General features: G+C 62.0%; 1 protein-coding gene across 14 annotated transcripts in view; it reads left to right on the top strand.

Moving 5' to 3' along the window:
* DOK7 (docking protein 7) overlaps window positions 1-17,250 on the top strand; it is a 31,017-nt gene that overhangs the window by 1,847 nt on the left and 11,920 nt on the right. For 6 of the 14 annotated variants that reach the window (XM_041752176.1, XM_041752169.1, XM_041752170.1 and 3 more), the window contains 3 exons: window positions 6,597-6,827; window positions 8,082-8,188; window positions 16,964-17,198. In XM_041752176.1, coding sequence (XP_041608110.1) covers window positions 6,597-6,827; window positions 8,082-8,188; window positions 16,964-17,198 — 573 coding nt within the window. Of the gene's footprint in view, window positions 1-6,596; window positions 6,828-7,987; window positions 8,189-16,963; window positions 17,199-17,250 lie in introns of those variants that run through there. The other 8 variants (XM_041752181.1, XM_041752172.1, XM_041752168.1 and 5 more) reach the window with 5 other exon arrangements.

Below are 17,250 nucleotides of genomic sequence, written 5' to 3'. Positions count from 1 at the left end.
GGGGCCCAGCCTCCACACACTGCTCATTCAGCTAGTTAGCTCTTCGTGTCCAGACCCGGCACCCAGTGCCCTGGGGGCCCTGGTCCAGGGGAAGGCCTGGTAGAGAAGGTGTAGGGGCTGCAGAGACTGAGAGGCCCCCAGAAGGCAGGAAGCCCAGGCTGAGGGCAGGGAGCAGCAGGGCAGAGGCCCCCGGTGATGTCAAAAGCGCTTATGGCCAGCATGGCCAGAGGCAAGGGCTGGCTGCAGGTTGGGGGTGTTGCTGGGCAGGACAGCGTGAGCCAGGGCCTGTGGAGGCCTCCAAGCAGGCTCTTGGGGCCGATGCCCCACCTGAAGGGCTGCCCCAGATGTGGTCTTTGTCCCTCTTGTAGGCCCAGGGGTTGGATTTTATCTCAGCATCAGAGAGCTACCTGAGAGGTGAGCTCCCTGCCAGACCCAAGAGCACCTGCCTGCCCAGGAACGGCCTTTCAGCATCGCCAGGGGTTGGCCAGGGTTCCCGGCACCCAGAATCTGGACCTGTAGGACCTGGTGGTCAGCAGGCTTTTCCTGGCTTTCCCGTGTGTGCAGAAGCAGTAGACAGAGCCGGCCCAGTGTGGGGAGCACTGCAGGAGCCTGGGGAGGGAAGCCTCACGCACTGGACTGGGTTTGTGGGGTTGTTGGAGGGACGGGGAAGGACGTTCTAGGCAGGATCTTGTGTGAAGAAGCCGCAGAGGCCCTGGAGGGTGCAGGGGATTAGGGTTAGGAGCAGTGCAAGGTAGGCTCCCGCCCTACCGCCTCTTGTCTCTGGACTCAGAGTCTCCGCTGACTCCTGCCCTCAGTCCTGGGGAGTAAGGACCCTGCATCACCACTTGCAGGCAGCCTGGTGGGGGCTGTGAGCCCAGCTGCTTTCAGCAACACCTGGGGACACGCAGGCTCACAGGGGGCGGGCCTTGGGTGAGCACCCCATGCGGTTGGCAGCTTCCCTAAGGTGGGCGTATTCCAAGAGGGCTGGGCACCAGGTGCTGGTGATGGGGAGGGTCTGTGTTCCGTGGGAATGGGCCTGACGGCTTAGCCCCAGGCAGGGCAGGCAGCCTGAGGATGGAGTGCAAGTAGTGGCCGGCCTTCCGTCCTCCTGGGGACCTGGCAGAAGGACCTGGGCTCCTCGCAGCGCTGGATTCAGGACTGGGGGTGGGAACAGCCAGGCTGGGATCTCGGTGCTGCCACACGCTCTCTGTGACCTGGACCAGTCCTGGTGGGGCTCGCCATGGAACCTGCCGGGGTAGACAGGTGGCCTACGGGGGAAGGGCTGAGCTCCCCACAGCCTGTGTGCCGCCTCTGATGTCTGTGCCCTGGGGGTGGCATCTCATGAGCCTCTCGGCCCTGCACACGCCCCCCAGCCCCTCACCCCCGAACACTGTAGACTGGGTCAGATCCTGACTGGGCTGGCCCTGCACCTGATCCTGGCCCAGGGTCAGCAAAGGCCCTCCCTGCTTGGACCTGGTTCACAGCCCCCATCCCCAGCTGCCACCCTCCAGCAGGGTCCCCATGGGCTCTGGCTGCTCGCTGGCTGAAGGCATGGGGTCAAGGTCACTGCGAGGGAGGACCCTCCAGCAGCCACTGGTCCACCCCGTGGACCTCCGTCTCCATCCTCCTCCATCCTCCCAAGCCTCCCTGAAGCCCGCCCTCCCCCAGGCTCCCCGCGGCCCTGGCTGGGAGCGCCTCTGAGGGCTCATGACCCCACAGTTATTTTTACATCTGCAGACGCGCGTGTCCAGCCGCCTGCGTGCGCTGTATCCGGTGGGCCTCTGCCACTCACGTGTCCCCAAGGGCCTGGCCGAGCCCCGCCCCTCAGCCCCCTCCCTGGTGCACCCCCCCCACCGCCCCCCCCCCACCCCCCACCGCCCCACCCCCGCCCAGGGAGACTGGCTTGTGGGGAAGCCCCTCCCTCGATCTGTCACCATGGTTACTGCAGAGCCTGGCCCCTGCCCAGGCCACAGCCCCTCTGGCTGACCTGCCTCTGCTCTTACCCTGGGCCCAGCGACCCTGACCAGACAGACACCTTGCACGACTCTTCCCCTCCCCCCACTGCACGCAGGCCCTTTGGTTCTTGCCTCTGGGCCTTTGCACTGCCTCCTCCCTCCAGCATAGCACTGATCCCTGTAGGGCTGCCACACTGGGTTCTTGCATCACTTGAGAGGGTCTCGGTGCCCACCTCCCCCACGCTCAGGCCCCCGCAGCCACTGTCATCCCCTGAACACTACTTCCCATAGCAGCCTCCTCTGACCATCTCCTGTCCTGGGTGTCAGCTGTCCTGGGCTCTGTCCTGGGCTCTGTCCCCTGGGCCCTGTGGCTGCTCAGGAGCAGAATGACTTGGGTGGAGGATGCAGGGGAGGTGCCCAGGCTGTGGGGCAAAGCCAGAGACATGGGTGGGCTCTGAGGGATCCCAGCAAGGGGTCTTTCAGGGAGCGGGACTTTATGCAGGGCTGCCAGTTCCAAAATGGGCACCTACCTCTTGGGCCCTGCCCTCACTCACTGCAGGGCACAGACGCTGGAGGGCAGGGGTGCGCTCGGGCAAGTGACCTCCCTGGTGCGGAGTGATGATGTGAGGCCGTCCCAGGCCTGCACTGAGGTCTGCTGGGCTGCTCTGTGCTTGCCGGCAGGGTGACATTTGCCGGGGGCCTCTGTGTGCCAGGCCGGGGCTGTGTTAGCACTTGGCCAGGGCAGGCTGGGTGGTGTCTGTTCCTCAGACAGAAGGCAGGCTGAGGGTGGGCTACAGTGGTGGACGCAGGCTCTGAGTGGGGTTTGAAAAACCCAGAGACCACAGAAACCCATGTGCTCATCTGAGGCTTCCGGTGCATTCTCCCACCGTGGCACCCGTGCCCATGGAGGGGCTCAGTGGCCGCAGCAGTGATGTGCAGTGTGTGCAGGTATGTGGGCAAGCATATGTGTGTGAGCATGCGCTGGGGTGAGTGTGCAGATGGGTGTGTGTCCATGTGTGTGTCTGTGTGTACACCTGCTGGTCCTTGCTGCCTTGGTCTATCTCACTGCCAAGGAGAGGCCCCCTCCTCCACTCCAGCCTCCAGCTGCCCTGGCCCAGACCCTCTCTGGGCCCTGTGGACATCCCTGAGCTGTGGTGCCATCTGGCTGCACCCTTCGGCCCTGCTACTGTGAGCAGCACGCACAGAACCACACGGAGAGGAGCCTGACAGGCCATCTGAGTGGGGTGGCTCAGTGTGCTTCCTGAGTCACCAACCCAGAAACCTCGCCAAATGACCAGTGTTGCTGGGCTTCCTGGGAGTGGCGAGGCCCTAGGGTACCCAGTGGAGCTGTCCAGCTGGGACAGGCTCCGGTGTCTCTGGCCCCATGTGTCTGCAGGGGTGCTGGGGCCCAGGAGGGGCTGGTGATGTTTTCAGGGGTGCTGTGGCCCAGGAGGGGTGCCGGGGTGCTGGGGCCCAGGAGGGCTGCAGGGCTGCTGGGGTCCAGGAGGGGTGTCTGCAGGGGTGCTGGGCCCAGAGGGGCTGGTGGTGTCACTGCTTGCTGGGAGCCCTGGTGCTGTCTCTCCTGGGCTGACCCTGCTGTGTCAGGCTCCTGACCCAAGAGTTCCCATCCCTATGATGCCTGTCAGTATAGCAGCTTTGTGGCAAATAGCTCTCCCATGGAATGGGTTTTAAAAATAGGATCAATTTATTGTCCCAGGTGCTGTAGAGGGAAGAGGGGTGGGAGCAGCTGCGGTCACAGGGACCCGGGGCCCCACACTTGCTGCCCCCTCCCCACAACCCCTTTCCCATGCATGCTGCTGGGGCTTGGGGGCAGCTGCTCCAGCTGAAAACAGGGCGTGACTTGGGTCAGCTTCCACGGTGTGGAGGGTGGGAGCATGTAGCCGTGGCCCTCACCCCATTTTGTTCACATCTAGAAACACAAGCAGTGGCTTGGATAATGTGCTAGTGTCCTGGGGCTGCAGAGATCTGCTCTCCCACCATCCAAGATCAGGGTGTGGACAGGGCTTCTTCCAGCTCCTGGTGGCTCCAGGCGCTCCCAGACCTGTGGCCGCATCGCTCTGTGGCTGTCCTCGTGGGGCCTCCTTCTCTGTGCGGTGCCTTCTCATCTGTCTTGTAGGATGCTCGCCGTTAGGCTAGGGCTCGCCTGGATGATCCACGGTGACCTTGCCCTGAGATCCTTAACTTGATTACATCTGCAGAAACCCCTTCTCCAAGTAAGGTCCTGCTTGCAGGTGCTGGGGGCAGCGCATGGGCATGTCATCTTAGGGCCTGTTTGGCTCATGACGGCGCTCGGGGCTGCTCTTCTCTTACGGAGTGGGATGTGGGCTGCATCTTGCACGTAGCCAGAGTCCAAAATGATTGAACAGGTGCAGGAGGGGGGCCTCAAGGACAGAGGTTGGCTCTCACGTGCAGGCCCCCAAACCGGCCTCACGAGTGTGCACGTCTGAGACGGGAACACTCGCCCGGCCACAGGAGGCACCACGAAGGCGTGAGGGCACGGTGGCAGTTCTGGCACACTCTGCTCTCTTAGACCAGGAGTCAGCAAACCACAGCCCTGAGCCAGATCTGGCCCTCTGCTTGTTGCTGTAATAAAGTTTTATTGGAGCATAGCCGTTTGCTTCTGTGTTAGTCTGGCTGCTGTCATAGTCAGGTGCTGTGACCAAAAACGGTTACTGTCTGGCTCCTTACGGAGAAGTGTTTTGGCCCTGCTAGTGGCTCTATTCCTGGGAGCGTGACTACTAGAACAGAGGAGGTGACAGTCTTGCTCTGCCTTGCAGGGCACAGTTCTGGCCCCGCTGACCCGGTGCAGGACAATGGGGCTGTCACTGTGTAGGAGCAGATGGGGGCCTGTCTGCAAGGGCCCACCCTCAGGGTCCATGGGGGTGGACACAGCAAACAGACAAGGCACAGACTACACACAGAAAACCCGCTGTGGAGGGTCCCAGAGCCAGGTGACCGCTATGCTCACTGTGCCTGGAAATATGGGGGCGGCCTTCCCAAGTGCGGGGCGGTTGGCTGTCCTGCAGTCCTCAGAGGCCCTTCTGTCCTGTGTGGGGGCCCCTTCCTGAGGCTCTTTTTGTGCCACAGGCCTCTGGTGACTTGTGGGGACATTTCCATAATGACACGTGCCCTTTGCTGCCTCTGTGACTTATTTCTTGTTGGCCTGGTCTGGGTTTCCAAAGGGAGTTGTTTAAACCCACAGCCTCTTTCTGGGTTGTTTTTGAGAAAGAACACTACGAAGCCTAAGATGAGCACGAGGGTTTCTGTGGGCTCTGAGTTTCCCCCCTCAAATGGGAACAGCTTTGCTTTTTTCTATACACTTCAGACGCTAAGGAGGTGGGAGGAAGGAGGTGAAGACCCCATTGCGGTCCCCAATTTTGTAAATACAGCTGTGCTCTGCCTGTGGCTGCTTCATGCCAGGAGGGCAGAGGGGAGTTGAGGGGAAGGTCAGTGCATCCTGAATGTGCCACTCCCTCTGGGGAGCTGTCACCGTGGGGCCTGCCGGGCCAGAGAGCCCAGCTACAACACCCTGATGTGGCCTTGATTCTGTGGCAAAAGTTAGTGTGCGCTGAGTTCTTGTGGGATTTAGTTGTCACTTGGGTTTTCAGGGCCTGCTCACAGAGGGTCAGAGTGGGAGCATCGCTGCACCCCTTCCACGGGACCTCCTGGGCTTCCTCCCCCGACCTCTCTGGCTCACACCAGGGACTTGACATCTCCAGCTTTCTGGTGGGATTCCGAGTGGTCTCACACAGAAGTGTACTTAGATGTTCACGTGGGGCCCCCAGCCCCACACCCTTGTTGAAGGCTGGATGCCCAGGGCGCACATGCTGCCGAGGGCCTGAGTGGGCACGGGGACGGCAAGGCAGGCTCGTAGGAGGGAGGGACAGGTGCCATCCAACCGGCTGCGCTGTGCCTGGGGCGGTGCAGGTGGAGGGCGCTGGGGCCGCGTCCAGGGCTGAGTGTGGCTGCAGGCTCTGGCTCGTTGTCCCGTGGGGATAACGGGGACAGTGACTGCATCCAGGACAGAGGCATCACCTGCAGTGAGGCAAGAGAGGCCTGCATCTTGGAGTGGCTCAGCTTGGTGGTGACAATGGGACCCAAGGCTCAGTGGCTTGCCCCCAGGGCTAGAGTCCTGGTCACACTCTGGGGAAGGAGAGATCCAAGAGGCGAGGGGGGGTCTGGATGTGGCAGGAAGGGGTCCGAGCACGTGGCCGGCTTTGTGCCCATCCCCACAGGCCACCCACCACCACTTCTGTGGGCCCCACAGCCCCTCAAGAGTGGCCCACGTGGGCCGGAGAGCCTGGGGCAGGGCGAATGCACGGGTGGGGGACGGGACCCCGCGTGGGGCAGAGTCAGGTGGGCAGGTCCACCTGCGAAGTGTTGCAGGCCTACTTCTGCCCACATGGCCTGTGCCCTGAGCGGGGGGCGGGGGGGATGCCCTTTGCACGGGATGAGACATGGCCTCAGAGTGGCCGGGTGGCCTGCTCGGGGTCACAGCTAAAACCCGGGCTGTGGGCTGCTGTGGCCTCTGCAGAGGATGCTGTGGGCTTAAGGGTGGCGTCTATGCTGGCCTGGTGTCCCTGACGGCCTCTACTGTGTCTTGCCCGGTGTTGCCCGCAGACTGCCTGCTGATGCTGGCCTACAAGGACAAGTCGGAGCGAGCCAAGGGCCTCAGGGAGCGCAGCAGCCTGACGCTGGAGGACATCTGTGGCCTGGAGCCCGGCCTGCCCTACGAAGGCCTGGCCCACACGCTGGCCATCATCTGCCTGTCCCAGGCTGTCATGCTGGGCTTCGATAGCCGTGAGGCCATGTGCGCCTGGGATGCCCGGATCCGCTACGCCCTTGGAGAGGGTGAGTGAGGCCAGGGCACGGGACTCCAGCGCTACAGGCCACGACCTCAAGTGTCCAGTAGGACCCTCACCCCCCAGGCTGTGGGAACCGTGACATGACTCCAGGGCAAGATGCAATAGGGATGCCTCTCCTGCTGTGCTCTGCGATCAGGGTGTGGTCCTTGAGGGCAGGGCGCTGCCTGGAGACATTTGGGCCCTGGAGGGGCACGGGGAGCAGTCAGGGCCCCAGGGCTTTCCAAGCTCTCTGGCTCCAACGTTTTAGTTGGAACCAGAGCCATTACCCCAAGTGGGTTTGTCTGAGCAGAGTGACTGTCCTAAATGCTGTCCTTTGCTCAGTACCCTGTCCACCCGAGTCCCAAGCTGGGGCTCTAGTGGGGAGCAATGCCAAGAGTCTTCATCCCACCAGGGGTGGGATGGGTTCTGTGCCTGAGCCAGGAAGGCCAGGGGGGCTGGTGCTACCAGGGGAGGTTTGTTCTGGAGGACAGAACACTTAGCCCTGCAGGGTGGCCGGGCGCAGGCATAGGGGTGGGGTGACCCCGGGTGAGCTGGGGAGGAGGAGGGCCTGGACCTGAGTGAGGGGGTGTGGCCCTTGCATCAGACGCCAAAAAACACACCCATCAAGATCAATAACATTTCAACCCACTTTAAAAACCTCAGGATCAATGCCCAAAGCCTGTGATGAGCAAAATACTGAAATTTAGGGTAAAAACGGGCTCCGAGCCTGCCCTGCCCTCCCCTTCCTTTCCAGACCCAACCCCAGCAACCCTGACCAGCTTTGTTTTTATTTAAACATTTGATACCTCGCTCATCATGGACTTTTGCATTAATTTTTATTTGTTGAAAATAATCATTACAGTATCATTGACCTCGACCTCTGAGTGTTTGCTGCCTGAAGTGGGGGCTTTCCGGGGGTATCCTGAAGCCAGGCCCGGCTGGCTAGGACAGGGAGGGTGGCCATGGCGGCCCCTTTGGGCACTTGCCTGCCTCTGAAGCAGAGCAGTGTCCAGTTCGTGGGAGAGCTGGATGCAGCCTCCAGGGGCTAGCAGGTGCCGGCCGGGGGGGCAGGGCAGCCCTGCGTTGGGGGCAGACCCCTGGGAGCTGCCTCCTACCCCTGGGGCCTCTGCTCCTGGTGATGCCCTCTCGCCCCACCCCTGCCCTCAGTGCACAGGTTCCACGTGACGGTGGCGCCTGGCACCAAACTGGAAAGCGGCCCTGCCACGCTTCACCTCTGCAACGATGTCCTTGTCGTGGCCAGGGACATCCCTCCAGCTGTCATGGGGCAGTGGAAGCTGTCCGACCTCCGGCGCTACGGGGCTGTGCCCAATGGATTCATCTTTGAAGGCGGGACCAGGTGTGGGTACTGTAAGTATGTGGGGCCTTGGGTGCCCTAGACCTCAGGCTGCTCCCGGGCTCGGCTTCCCCCCAGACCCACACCTTGGAGCTTCTCAGGCATCTGGGGAGCGTGGCGGGGAAGGGTTGTGTCTCCCAAGACCCCACGCTCAGCTGAGCCCAGACCTCCGGCTGCCTCTGTCTGGTCCTGGCCTCCAAGGGTGGGAGGAGGAGCACGTAGCCCACACGTGGGGTGCCCGGACCCCCGGAGCCAGGCCTGCCTGACCCCATGCAGGGTCCTGTGTCTGGTCACAGAGCCTCAGAGCCACTAATGGTAGGATTTAACGAAAAAGGAAAAAAGGGGAAAGGATGTGCATAGACCAAGGATCTCTCATGAGTGCACCAGCTTGCGGGGTCCTTGAGCTCCCACACCAGCCTCAGGACAGGCGGGGAGCTGCCCCGAGGCTGCAGATGAAGGCTGAGCGCTGGGCCCCCCAGGCTCTGGGAGGGGGGTCTGAGGGCCGTGGGGACGCCCAGGTGAGGCGTGCAGGGGAGGAAGGGTGCTGGCGAGCTGAGCCCCAGGGGGAGCAGGGCAGCAGAGGCACGGCCCGTCCCTGGAATGCAGAGCTCAGGCCACTGCGGGAACAGGGGTGTGCCAGCGGCCCTGCCCACTGCTCTCCAGGCATGGGGGTGTGCACACGTCTGGGCCTGTGGAGGCTTGAGGGCACGAACCCTCTGTTCTTTCCCCAGAAGGGCCCGTGCCCATCTCTGCTGCTGCCCAGGGCTGGCAGTGAGGCCCAGTGGCCTCCCGATGACCTGTCCCATGGCCAGGGTGACCTGAGTGGGAGCCGTGAACCCCCATCTCAGTTCAGCCTGGGACCCTCACCAGATGGGGGTCATGGCCCCCTCCACGTAGGGTTGTTGATCCCCTGACCGACAGTCTCCCGGGAAGAGGACAGTGGCAGGGGCTTATCGCAGAGTCTGGCATGTGCTTGGAGCGGCCAGGTTTGGGAGGGCGCCCACGGGGCTCTGGGACCTTGGCCCTGCCTGGGTCTCCCTGCGCTTGAGCACGTGCTCGTGCTGGCTGGCTGGGCCCCTTGTTCTGCCAAGGATGGGCAGGGTGCCAGCTGGTCAGCCTTGGGGGGCAGCCCAGGGCCCTGCCTCTGAGGACATAAGTCATTAGCTATGAAGATGCAAAGAGTGAGCAGTGAGGTTTGAATTCCTGCTCAAGGCAGCAAGACCTCTGGAGCCGGCTGAATTTTGATGGGCTGGGTCCTCGGCTTGGGGGAGGGTGTTTGAAGAAGCAAAGGCAGGCAGATGGGGTGGGGTGCAGCGGGCTTGTGGGGTGGGAGCCCCGGAGCCTTGGGGGGGCACAGCCAGGCCCCGGGGTGTTCGAGTGGGAGCCTAAGCACAGCTGCTGGGGTGCTTGCTCTGGGCTAGGTGGAGGGATGGGTGAGGCACCAGCTGGAGTTCCCCCTCCGCCCACCCCGCGGGATGTGGCCTTGGGGTACCTTGTTCTGGAACATTCAAGGTGGCAGCAGTCTGCGGTCCAGAACAGTGGAGGGGGCAGGGCACCGAACCATGTGCACAGTTGGAGCTGGGCCACGGTGCACTGGGTCTGGGGCAGCCCTCCCCCCGCCAGATCCCCCCACGTGGGGGCCCGGGCAGGGGGAGCACTGTTTGCGGCCACCTGAAGATGGGGTGCAGATCTCCTGGGGGTGGCACCGGCTGTGCCCTGAGGGAGGCCAGTCAGGAGGACCCGTTTCCTCGGAGACACCTTATATTTGCCGGTTGTAATGTAAGAGGACCTCGGAGTTCATGATCCCGAGCTGGCGTGGGTGGGCTCCTTCCTTCCTGCAGACGCTGCGGCCATCGGGCCGTGGCTCTGGGAGGCCCGGCAGCCCCAGGGAGCCCTTGTGGGGCCGGCCGGGTGCTGCTCCCGTGCTAGCTAGGCCGGCCGGGCCCGGGGGTGTGGGTGCCTTGGGATTCAGTCTCCCAGCTGCTCCCTGTGCGCCCCAGAGGCCACCGTGGAAGATACCCTGGGTGGCCCCATGGAGGGTCCCGCTGGGCTCTGTTCTCCAAGGACAAGTTTGCCAGGGCTCTGCCGGCAGAAGCTGGGTTTTAGGCTCTCATGGGGGAGGGGTGTGGGGTGCTCCGCCACGTGATACAGGGCTGGGGTGGAGGGACCGTGCACCCCTGCACATGTGGTCGGACCACCGGGGGGTCAGGCCCTGGGCATCCCCGCAGGCATGTGAGTCAGGGTCTTGGGGCTGCTGTAGCAAATTCCCCCAAATTGAGGCCTCAGAACAATAAAAACAATTCCTTCCCAGTGCATCCCCAGTCAAGGTGTGGGCCGGGCTGTGCTCCTCCAAGGAGGCCCCTTCCCACCTTTTCTGGCCCCTGGTGGCTCCAGATGGCCCTGGCCTTGTGGCTGCCCACTCCAGCCTGCCCTCTGCTGTCACAGACCATCTCCCTGTGATTTCTCTTCCGACGCTGTGGGATTTAGGGCCCGCAGATAATCCAGGATCACCTCATCTCATCTCACTTGGTTAAAGACCATTGTTTCAAATAAGGTCACAGTTACAGGTTTGGGATGTGACCTATCCTTTGGGGACCACCATTTAGCCCATGACGTGGGTCACCTTGACTGTGAAGGTTTTAGAATTTGGATCATGATGGGCCTGTGGCCCTGGGCACATTTCATCTGGAGGACAGAGAGCTGGGCTGGGATCATCAGAAGGCCCTGGCAGGTCTGGGGCATAAAGAATCAGCATCCCCTCCCTCCCCTGGCACAGTCCCAGCCTGACCCCTGTGCCCCCCAGAACCACACACCCTTGGTTCTTGGCCACAGACAGCTCTCCTGAGAGCAGGAGATGGTCCCTGGCTGCCTTTGCCCACCCTGAGTGTAAAGAGGGTGCCTAGAAGGTGTGGAGATGGGGTTAGGACCCGGGAGGGCAAGGCAGAGGGGTCATGGCCCTGGTAGGTGTGGAAGTGGCATCAGGGTGGGTATGACCAGGGTCGTGTGTGGCTGAAGTCCTCTCAGGGCCTGGCCAGGTATGTGGGGGCCTGGGGTGGATCTGGGTCCCTCCCAGATAGGCATTTCTCTCTGTGGCCTCCATGTGGACAATGGCCTGCTCAGAGTCAGATGGGAGTAGGCTTGCTGGGTGGGAGTCCAGGGTCTCCCAGCGTGGCCTGATCCTCTGTCTCTGGGTCGGTGGTGGCCCACTGTGTGTGGTTAGGGATTTGGGGCACCAACAGAGAATGGGAGAAGCAGTCCCCACCCAGAGCCCCGGGAGGGCAGGCTTTGGGGAGGGGCATGCAAGCTGGGCCTAAGGGTGAATGGAAGTTTCTAAGAGGGGGCCCAGAGAAGATCTGGCCCTTGCATTGGCTGGTCCTCCTGTCAAGGGCATTTCAAGGGCATTTCCCTGTTTACATGAGCTAGCTGCATTTGTAAGAGGTCAGGGTCCTGGCATGCTGAGGAATTCAGCAAGTGGTGGAAAGGTCCCCAAGCCTGTGGCAGAGGAGTGTCATGGACAGTGGCTGTCAAAAATGTACCCCCTTCGTTGTCTGTGCCGGCCATCTGTGCTGGCTCCTCCTCCACTAGTGCCCGGTTCCTCTGGGTGCAGTCCATCACTTCAGCCTCTTGGGACATGGTGGGCATTTTTTTTTAAAGATTTTATTTATTTATTCATGAGAGACAGAGAGAGAGAGAGGCAGAGACACAGGCAGGGGGAGAAGCAGGCTCCATGCAGGGAGCCCGACGTGGGACTCAATCCCAGGTCACCAGGATCACACCCTGGGCGTAAGGCAGCACTAAACTGCTGAGCCATCCAGGCTGTCCATGGTGGGCCTTTTTAAATGCCTTTTTTTAAGTGAGTAAAGGATGACGCCATAAGCTAGGAGGAACTCTCTTGCTGCGTATCTATCTATATCTATTTATTTTTTTGAGTGAAAGAGAGAGTGAATGTGTATACGAATAGGGGGAGGTCAGAGGGAGAGGGAGAAGCAGACTCCTCACTGAGCAGGGAGCCCGATGTGGGCCTCCATCCCAGGATCCAGGAAGCCATGGAAGTGAGCCGAAGGCAGATGCTTCACCCACTGAGCCCCCCAGGTACCCCTCTTGCTGCGCCTTTAAAACACTTGCATCATCCACCTCTGACAAGTCCTCTGGTGCCTCTTTTGGACTTTGTGGTCTGAATGCTGGGTGGTCTTGACAGAGCTGACCGAAGCCCTGGTCTCTGACCCCAGCACAGATGTGTGACCTGCATGGCGTGTGCAGGAACCCTGTTAGGAGGTGGTGGCAGAGGCGAGGTTGCAGGAGGAGGAAGCCCAGTATGAGGACCAGAGTATGCTCTGTCTTCCCAGAGTAGCAGGGAGCCTGAGCAGCACAGTGCCACCAGCAGATCTGTGTTCAGGGTGATGACGTCGGCCCTAGATGCCTGTGGGGATTGAGGTGGGGGGCATGAAAGCAGCCGTGAGAAAGCTCTGGATGTGGCCTGAGGCTGAGTCAGCAGCATGTGTGAGAGGGGGGTCACTGGGAATTGCAGGAATGTTAACTAGGTGGTGGTTGAAATGGGGAGAGAGGGAGGGCCAGCCTAGGGTGGGCGGGAGAAGGAAGAGTGCTTGCTGGGGTGAGGGTCCCAGGAGGATGGAGCCCCTGCCCTGGGCCGGGCCTGCTCCAGTGCTTTGCCCACGGGGAGGCATCCTGGGTGGGGTGGGGAACAGCAAAGGCCCGGGCTCCCCTCCACTTGGCAGCATGTTCAGGGACATTTATGAACTGGGGTCATTTGATGGGGGTGGTTTCAGTTTCCTACAAGGAGATCAAAGTCTGCCCTCTGGGTCTAGACCACTAGTCACATTTCAGGTGGTTTGGGGTCCATTCCACCCCTCTGCTGTGAATCTTCCACTCTGGAGGAGGGAGTGAGCCTGGAATCCATCAATCCCTTGTCACTCACTAGGGGCTGGCCTCCAGGCTGGTCCTGGGTGCCCTGAGTGTCCAGGATGACGACCTGGACACGGAGGTCACACAGTCGGAGAGCGTAGGCTGGGCAGGGAGAGCGTGGAGAGCAGTAACCGCAGGGGTCCCACACTTGAAGTTCTCTGTGCTCCCCTGTCTTCACACCAACCATGAGGTACGGGCACCAGCCCCATTTTGCAGATGGGGAAGGCGAGGCACAGAGCCACTGGTGACTTCTCTGGGATCTGGCACTCCGTGTTCCACTGCACCGCCAGCTAGCCCAGGGCCAGCCCAGCACCAGGTGAAGTGGGGATGGGACCGGCTGTCAGCAGCGCCCAGGCTTCCTCCTTAGGGGGCTTTGCTCTGCTCTGTTTCCTCCCAGGCAGGAAGGCCCAAGGGGAGGGCTCCGTGTGCCCCTGCCCCTGGGGAATGGGCAGTGTGGCCTCAAGGGATGGTCCAGACATGATGGCATGCCAGCCACCGTGTGTTTGTGTGTGCACACATGTGTGTGTGTGTGTGTGTGTACAGGGGGTGGTGTCACAGAGATTGGGGCATGTTCCGGGCACGGAGGGGTGGCGGCTGCAAGGCTGCAGTGCGGGCTGCTTTGTGTGGTGGTGCCTGCGAGAGGGCGCTTTTTTTGTGTCTATGGTGGTAAAATATATGAGGCAGAGAATCTGCTTTTTACTCGTTGTTGAGAGTACAGCTCAGAGGCCTGAAGCGCATTCAGTGTCCTGCAGCTGTCCCCACCCTCGGTCCCCAGCAAACACAACCCTCCTGACCCCCGGCCCCTGACCCCCACTGCCTACCTTCTGTATTTAGGATCTGACGCCTCTGCGGGCCTCACAGAGGTGGGGTCACATGGTATCTGTCCGCGCCTACCCAGGTCTGGAGTCGCTGGGTCGTCGGGTGACTCTGCTTGTGAGTTCTAGGGGACCCTCCGCGCTGTTTTCCTCGGTGGCCCCCCAGCAGCGCACCCTGAGAACCACTCAGTTCTGGTTTCCCCATGTCCTGGCCCTCCTCTCTCCCCATGTCCTCGCTGACACCTGTTGCATCCTGCTGTTTGGTCTTCAGTCAGTCCTCCTGGTGGGAGAGATGATTGGGTGAAATTTAAAACTTGATTTCGAATGAACTTGTTTCCTTGAACGTCGGTCCTTTCTTGAAAACTAAGGGCAGAGAGTAATGAAGTTCCAGTTGGTCGATGTTTGGCTCCGTTAGGAAGCCCTGTGCAAAATGATACCCCAGGGGCCCGGGTCAGTTGCATTCTGAAAGTCCAGCACCAGCCAGATTGGTGCTGCCTGGACAGAGCTTTCTAGAACCTTCTCCAGATGCTTGCAGGCGCTCGGTCCCCACTAGGACTTCACCATCCGGTCTCAGTCTCCATGGAGCTGGGACACTGAGCATTGGCAGAGCTCAGGACGCTGGAGGTTACCAGGATTAACTTGCAACAGGAATCTACCCAAGGAACTGGGTGCATGGAACGTGCGGATGGAAAGTGCTTCTTTCTCAGGGCTGGGGACTCTTTCCGTGGGGTGCATCGGCCTTTGTGCTGGAGATGCTCTCCTAGGGACTAACTGCATTTATAAAGCCCATGAGGTTTGCCTGCAGCTCCCAGGAACCCACAGCATCTACCCCAAGCAAAAGGTGGCTGTCACCCCACCAGCCGCTGGCTTCCTGCTCAGCAGACTTTGGCTCCTCTGTATCCCTGTCTCCCCATGTCATGATCGTGCAGCACTTGGCGGCTGTTTCACTGCTTATGGTTCTGTGGGTCGGGGATTTGGGCGGGGATGGCTCGTCCTTGTTGAATGTGGTGGACGGGTCACTCAGTGAGTGGCGTGGGTGGGTGGCCTGGAGGATGGCCTCTGGCATGGATCCTACCCCAGGGTGGGGCTTTATGAACCAGGATGGAAGGAGGTAAGCTTGTGGCAAAGTGGGCCAGGCTCTACTTCCTCCGGCCCTGCAAACAGGCAAGCAAACAGAAATTCAAAGAACACTCTCTTGGGGGAAGGCCCACTGGCCTCTGCTTCCCTCTTTCTACCACACTGAGTGCCTGGGTCCCCCGGGCCCCCGGCCCTGGCTGAGGCACTGGGGCCAGGATGCCTCAGAGGTGGCCTGCCTATAAGACTCCGGCCTGGCAGCCAGGACAGCATCCACTTAAGGGACATGCAGAGTAAAGGATCACAGGGTACATCTCAGAGGAGGTGCTCCCTCCTAGCAGCACCAAATGAACCATCAGGGGTCAGGGCTGGGAATAGTGATGTTAGGTGAGTGGAGTCTGGACAGCTGAGGTGACATTACCAGTGGTAGCCTCCTGGGTGGAGAGCTTGGGTGAGCTGCCCCCACTTAGGGAGCTCCCAGTGTCCCCAAAGCCTGGGGTGCAGGAGGGAAGCCCACAGAGGGCAGGCCAGTGGTCAGCGAGCTGTGTCTTGGAGGCTTCACGTGGGGGCTCGGGCCACCCGTCCCCAGGCAACCTCTGTGGTTAGCTCGCGGGTCTGCGTGGGGGCAGCAACCATGCTCCCAGGCCTCACCAGCTGCGTCTTGGGAAGCATGACGCCCAGCAGACGCCTGGTGGAATGCTGTCGGCTCCCCTTGCTTCGTAATGTGGTTTTTTATAGTCGGGGGACTGGTTGTGCCGCGGCCTCTGCCAGCTGACTGTAAGCTCGGGATTAGAGGCCCGGCCCTTTGTGCGAGCTGGCGCGGCTGCTGGCGCGGGGCGGCGGGGAGCGGCCCTCTCCTCCCCTGCCCTCCCGCCACCGCCACCGCAGGGCAGCAGCTCCCAGCCCTTCCGTGCAGCGGAGGCTCTGTGGGGTATGCCCGGGCGGCCCACCGGCTGGGCTGCTGTCCCTCTCGGCCCCCTCTGGGGTCTCTAAGCAGGCGCGGACACCCTCGGGCGGCCTTGAGTGGGTGGATCAGAGGGCAGGGTGCTGCACCCCCGAGAACCCCAGGAGAGCCACTGTGGCCTTGGCGGGTGACAGAGGTGTAACTGGGAAGCCTTCCCCCTGCAGCCCCGTCCGCCTGCAGGCCCGCCCCGGGACCTGCCCTTCGGGAGCCAGCGTGCCTTTCTTTGGGCAACGGACGGAGGGCAGGGCTCGCAGGCATTCTTGTGTGGTGACGCCAGCCGAGCATGCAGCCCCACGTGGCCCGGTGTCCCCATTCACTGGGCGGTGGTGCGGGATTTCATTCACCCTGGCGGGGCTCCGGCCCAGCAGGAGGCCTCCCCCCTCCACCCCCGGGCTGTGCTGACTCACGCGGCCTGCCCTCTGCTGGCCCAGGGCCTGTGGGCACGTTTCCCACCCGAAAACAGGTCCCGGAAGGGGGTCTGTGAGGTGGGCACTATGCATCACTGACTGCAGCCCGCGGCCACCTCCTGTGGGGGGCAGGCCCACCTCACACACACACTCACCCTCGGAGCAGCCCCGAGCCAGGAGACCGGGTCGGGGGGCACCTACTGAGACCCAGACCCCCCTGGCTGCTTCCTGGCAGGCGAACCTCACGCTAGGGGACCTGCTCCTTGCTTCTGATGAGCCTGGACATGTGAGAGAGCTGGAACCCCCTCCCGGCCTCCTCCTGGGGCCACGGCCTCCTGAGGCACCCCGGCTCCTCGTCCTGGCCAGTGGAGGCCCACGGAGAAGACCAAGGGCCAGCAGGGTGGGACGCCTCCTCCCAGCCGGCCTGGCGCACAGCAAGCTTGCCTGGGTGGGCTGGTGCGCACAGGCCCGATGGCCAGACGTGTGCCCACGCTGCTGCGACAAGTTGTGTGGGCCTGAGGGACAGAGTGGGGTTTTCCCCAGGCCAGGCACAGGCTCCTCCCGGGCGCTCGGGACACTCACGCCACCCCACTCCCGCGTGTGCAGGGTTCGCTCGGGGTTCCCGCGTTCTCCATCTGGTGGCCCCTGGGCCCATTCTGCAGCGGTCCCGCCCCGTGGATGCTGGGGCCGGGCCGACACGGGGTCTGGCCTCCCTCTGCAGGGGCCGGAGTCTTCTTCCTGTCCTCGGCCGAGGGAGAGCAGATCAGCTTCCTGTTCGACTGCATTGTCCGCGGCATCTCCCCAACCAAGGGCCCCTTCGGGCTGCGGCCGGTTCTCCCAGGTGCGTGTGGGAGTGTGGCCTGCGGGCGAGGGGCCGGGGGCGGGGGGGGGGG

The sequence above is a fragment of the Vulpes lagopus genome, chromosome 4 (assembly GCF_018345385.1).
Source record: "Vulpes lagopus strain Blue_001 chromosome 4, ASM1834538v1, whole genome shotgun sequence".
NCBI classification, from domain to species: domain Eukaryota; kingdom Metazoa; phylum Chordata; class Mammalia; order Carnivora; family Canidae; genus Vulpes; species Vulpes lagopus.
The sequence above is the reverse complement of the archived record's forward strand: the minus strand, read 5'-3'. Positions and strand labels throughout refer to the sequence as shown.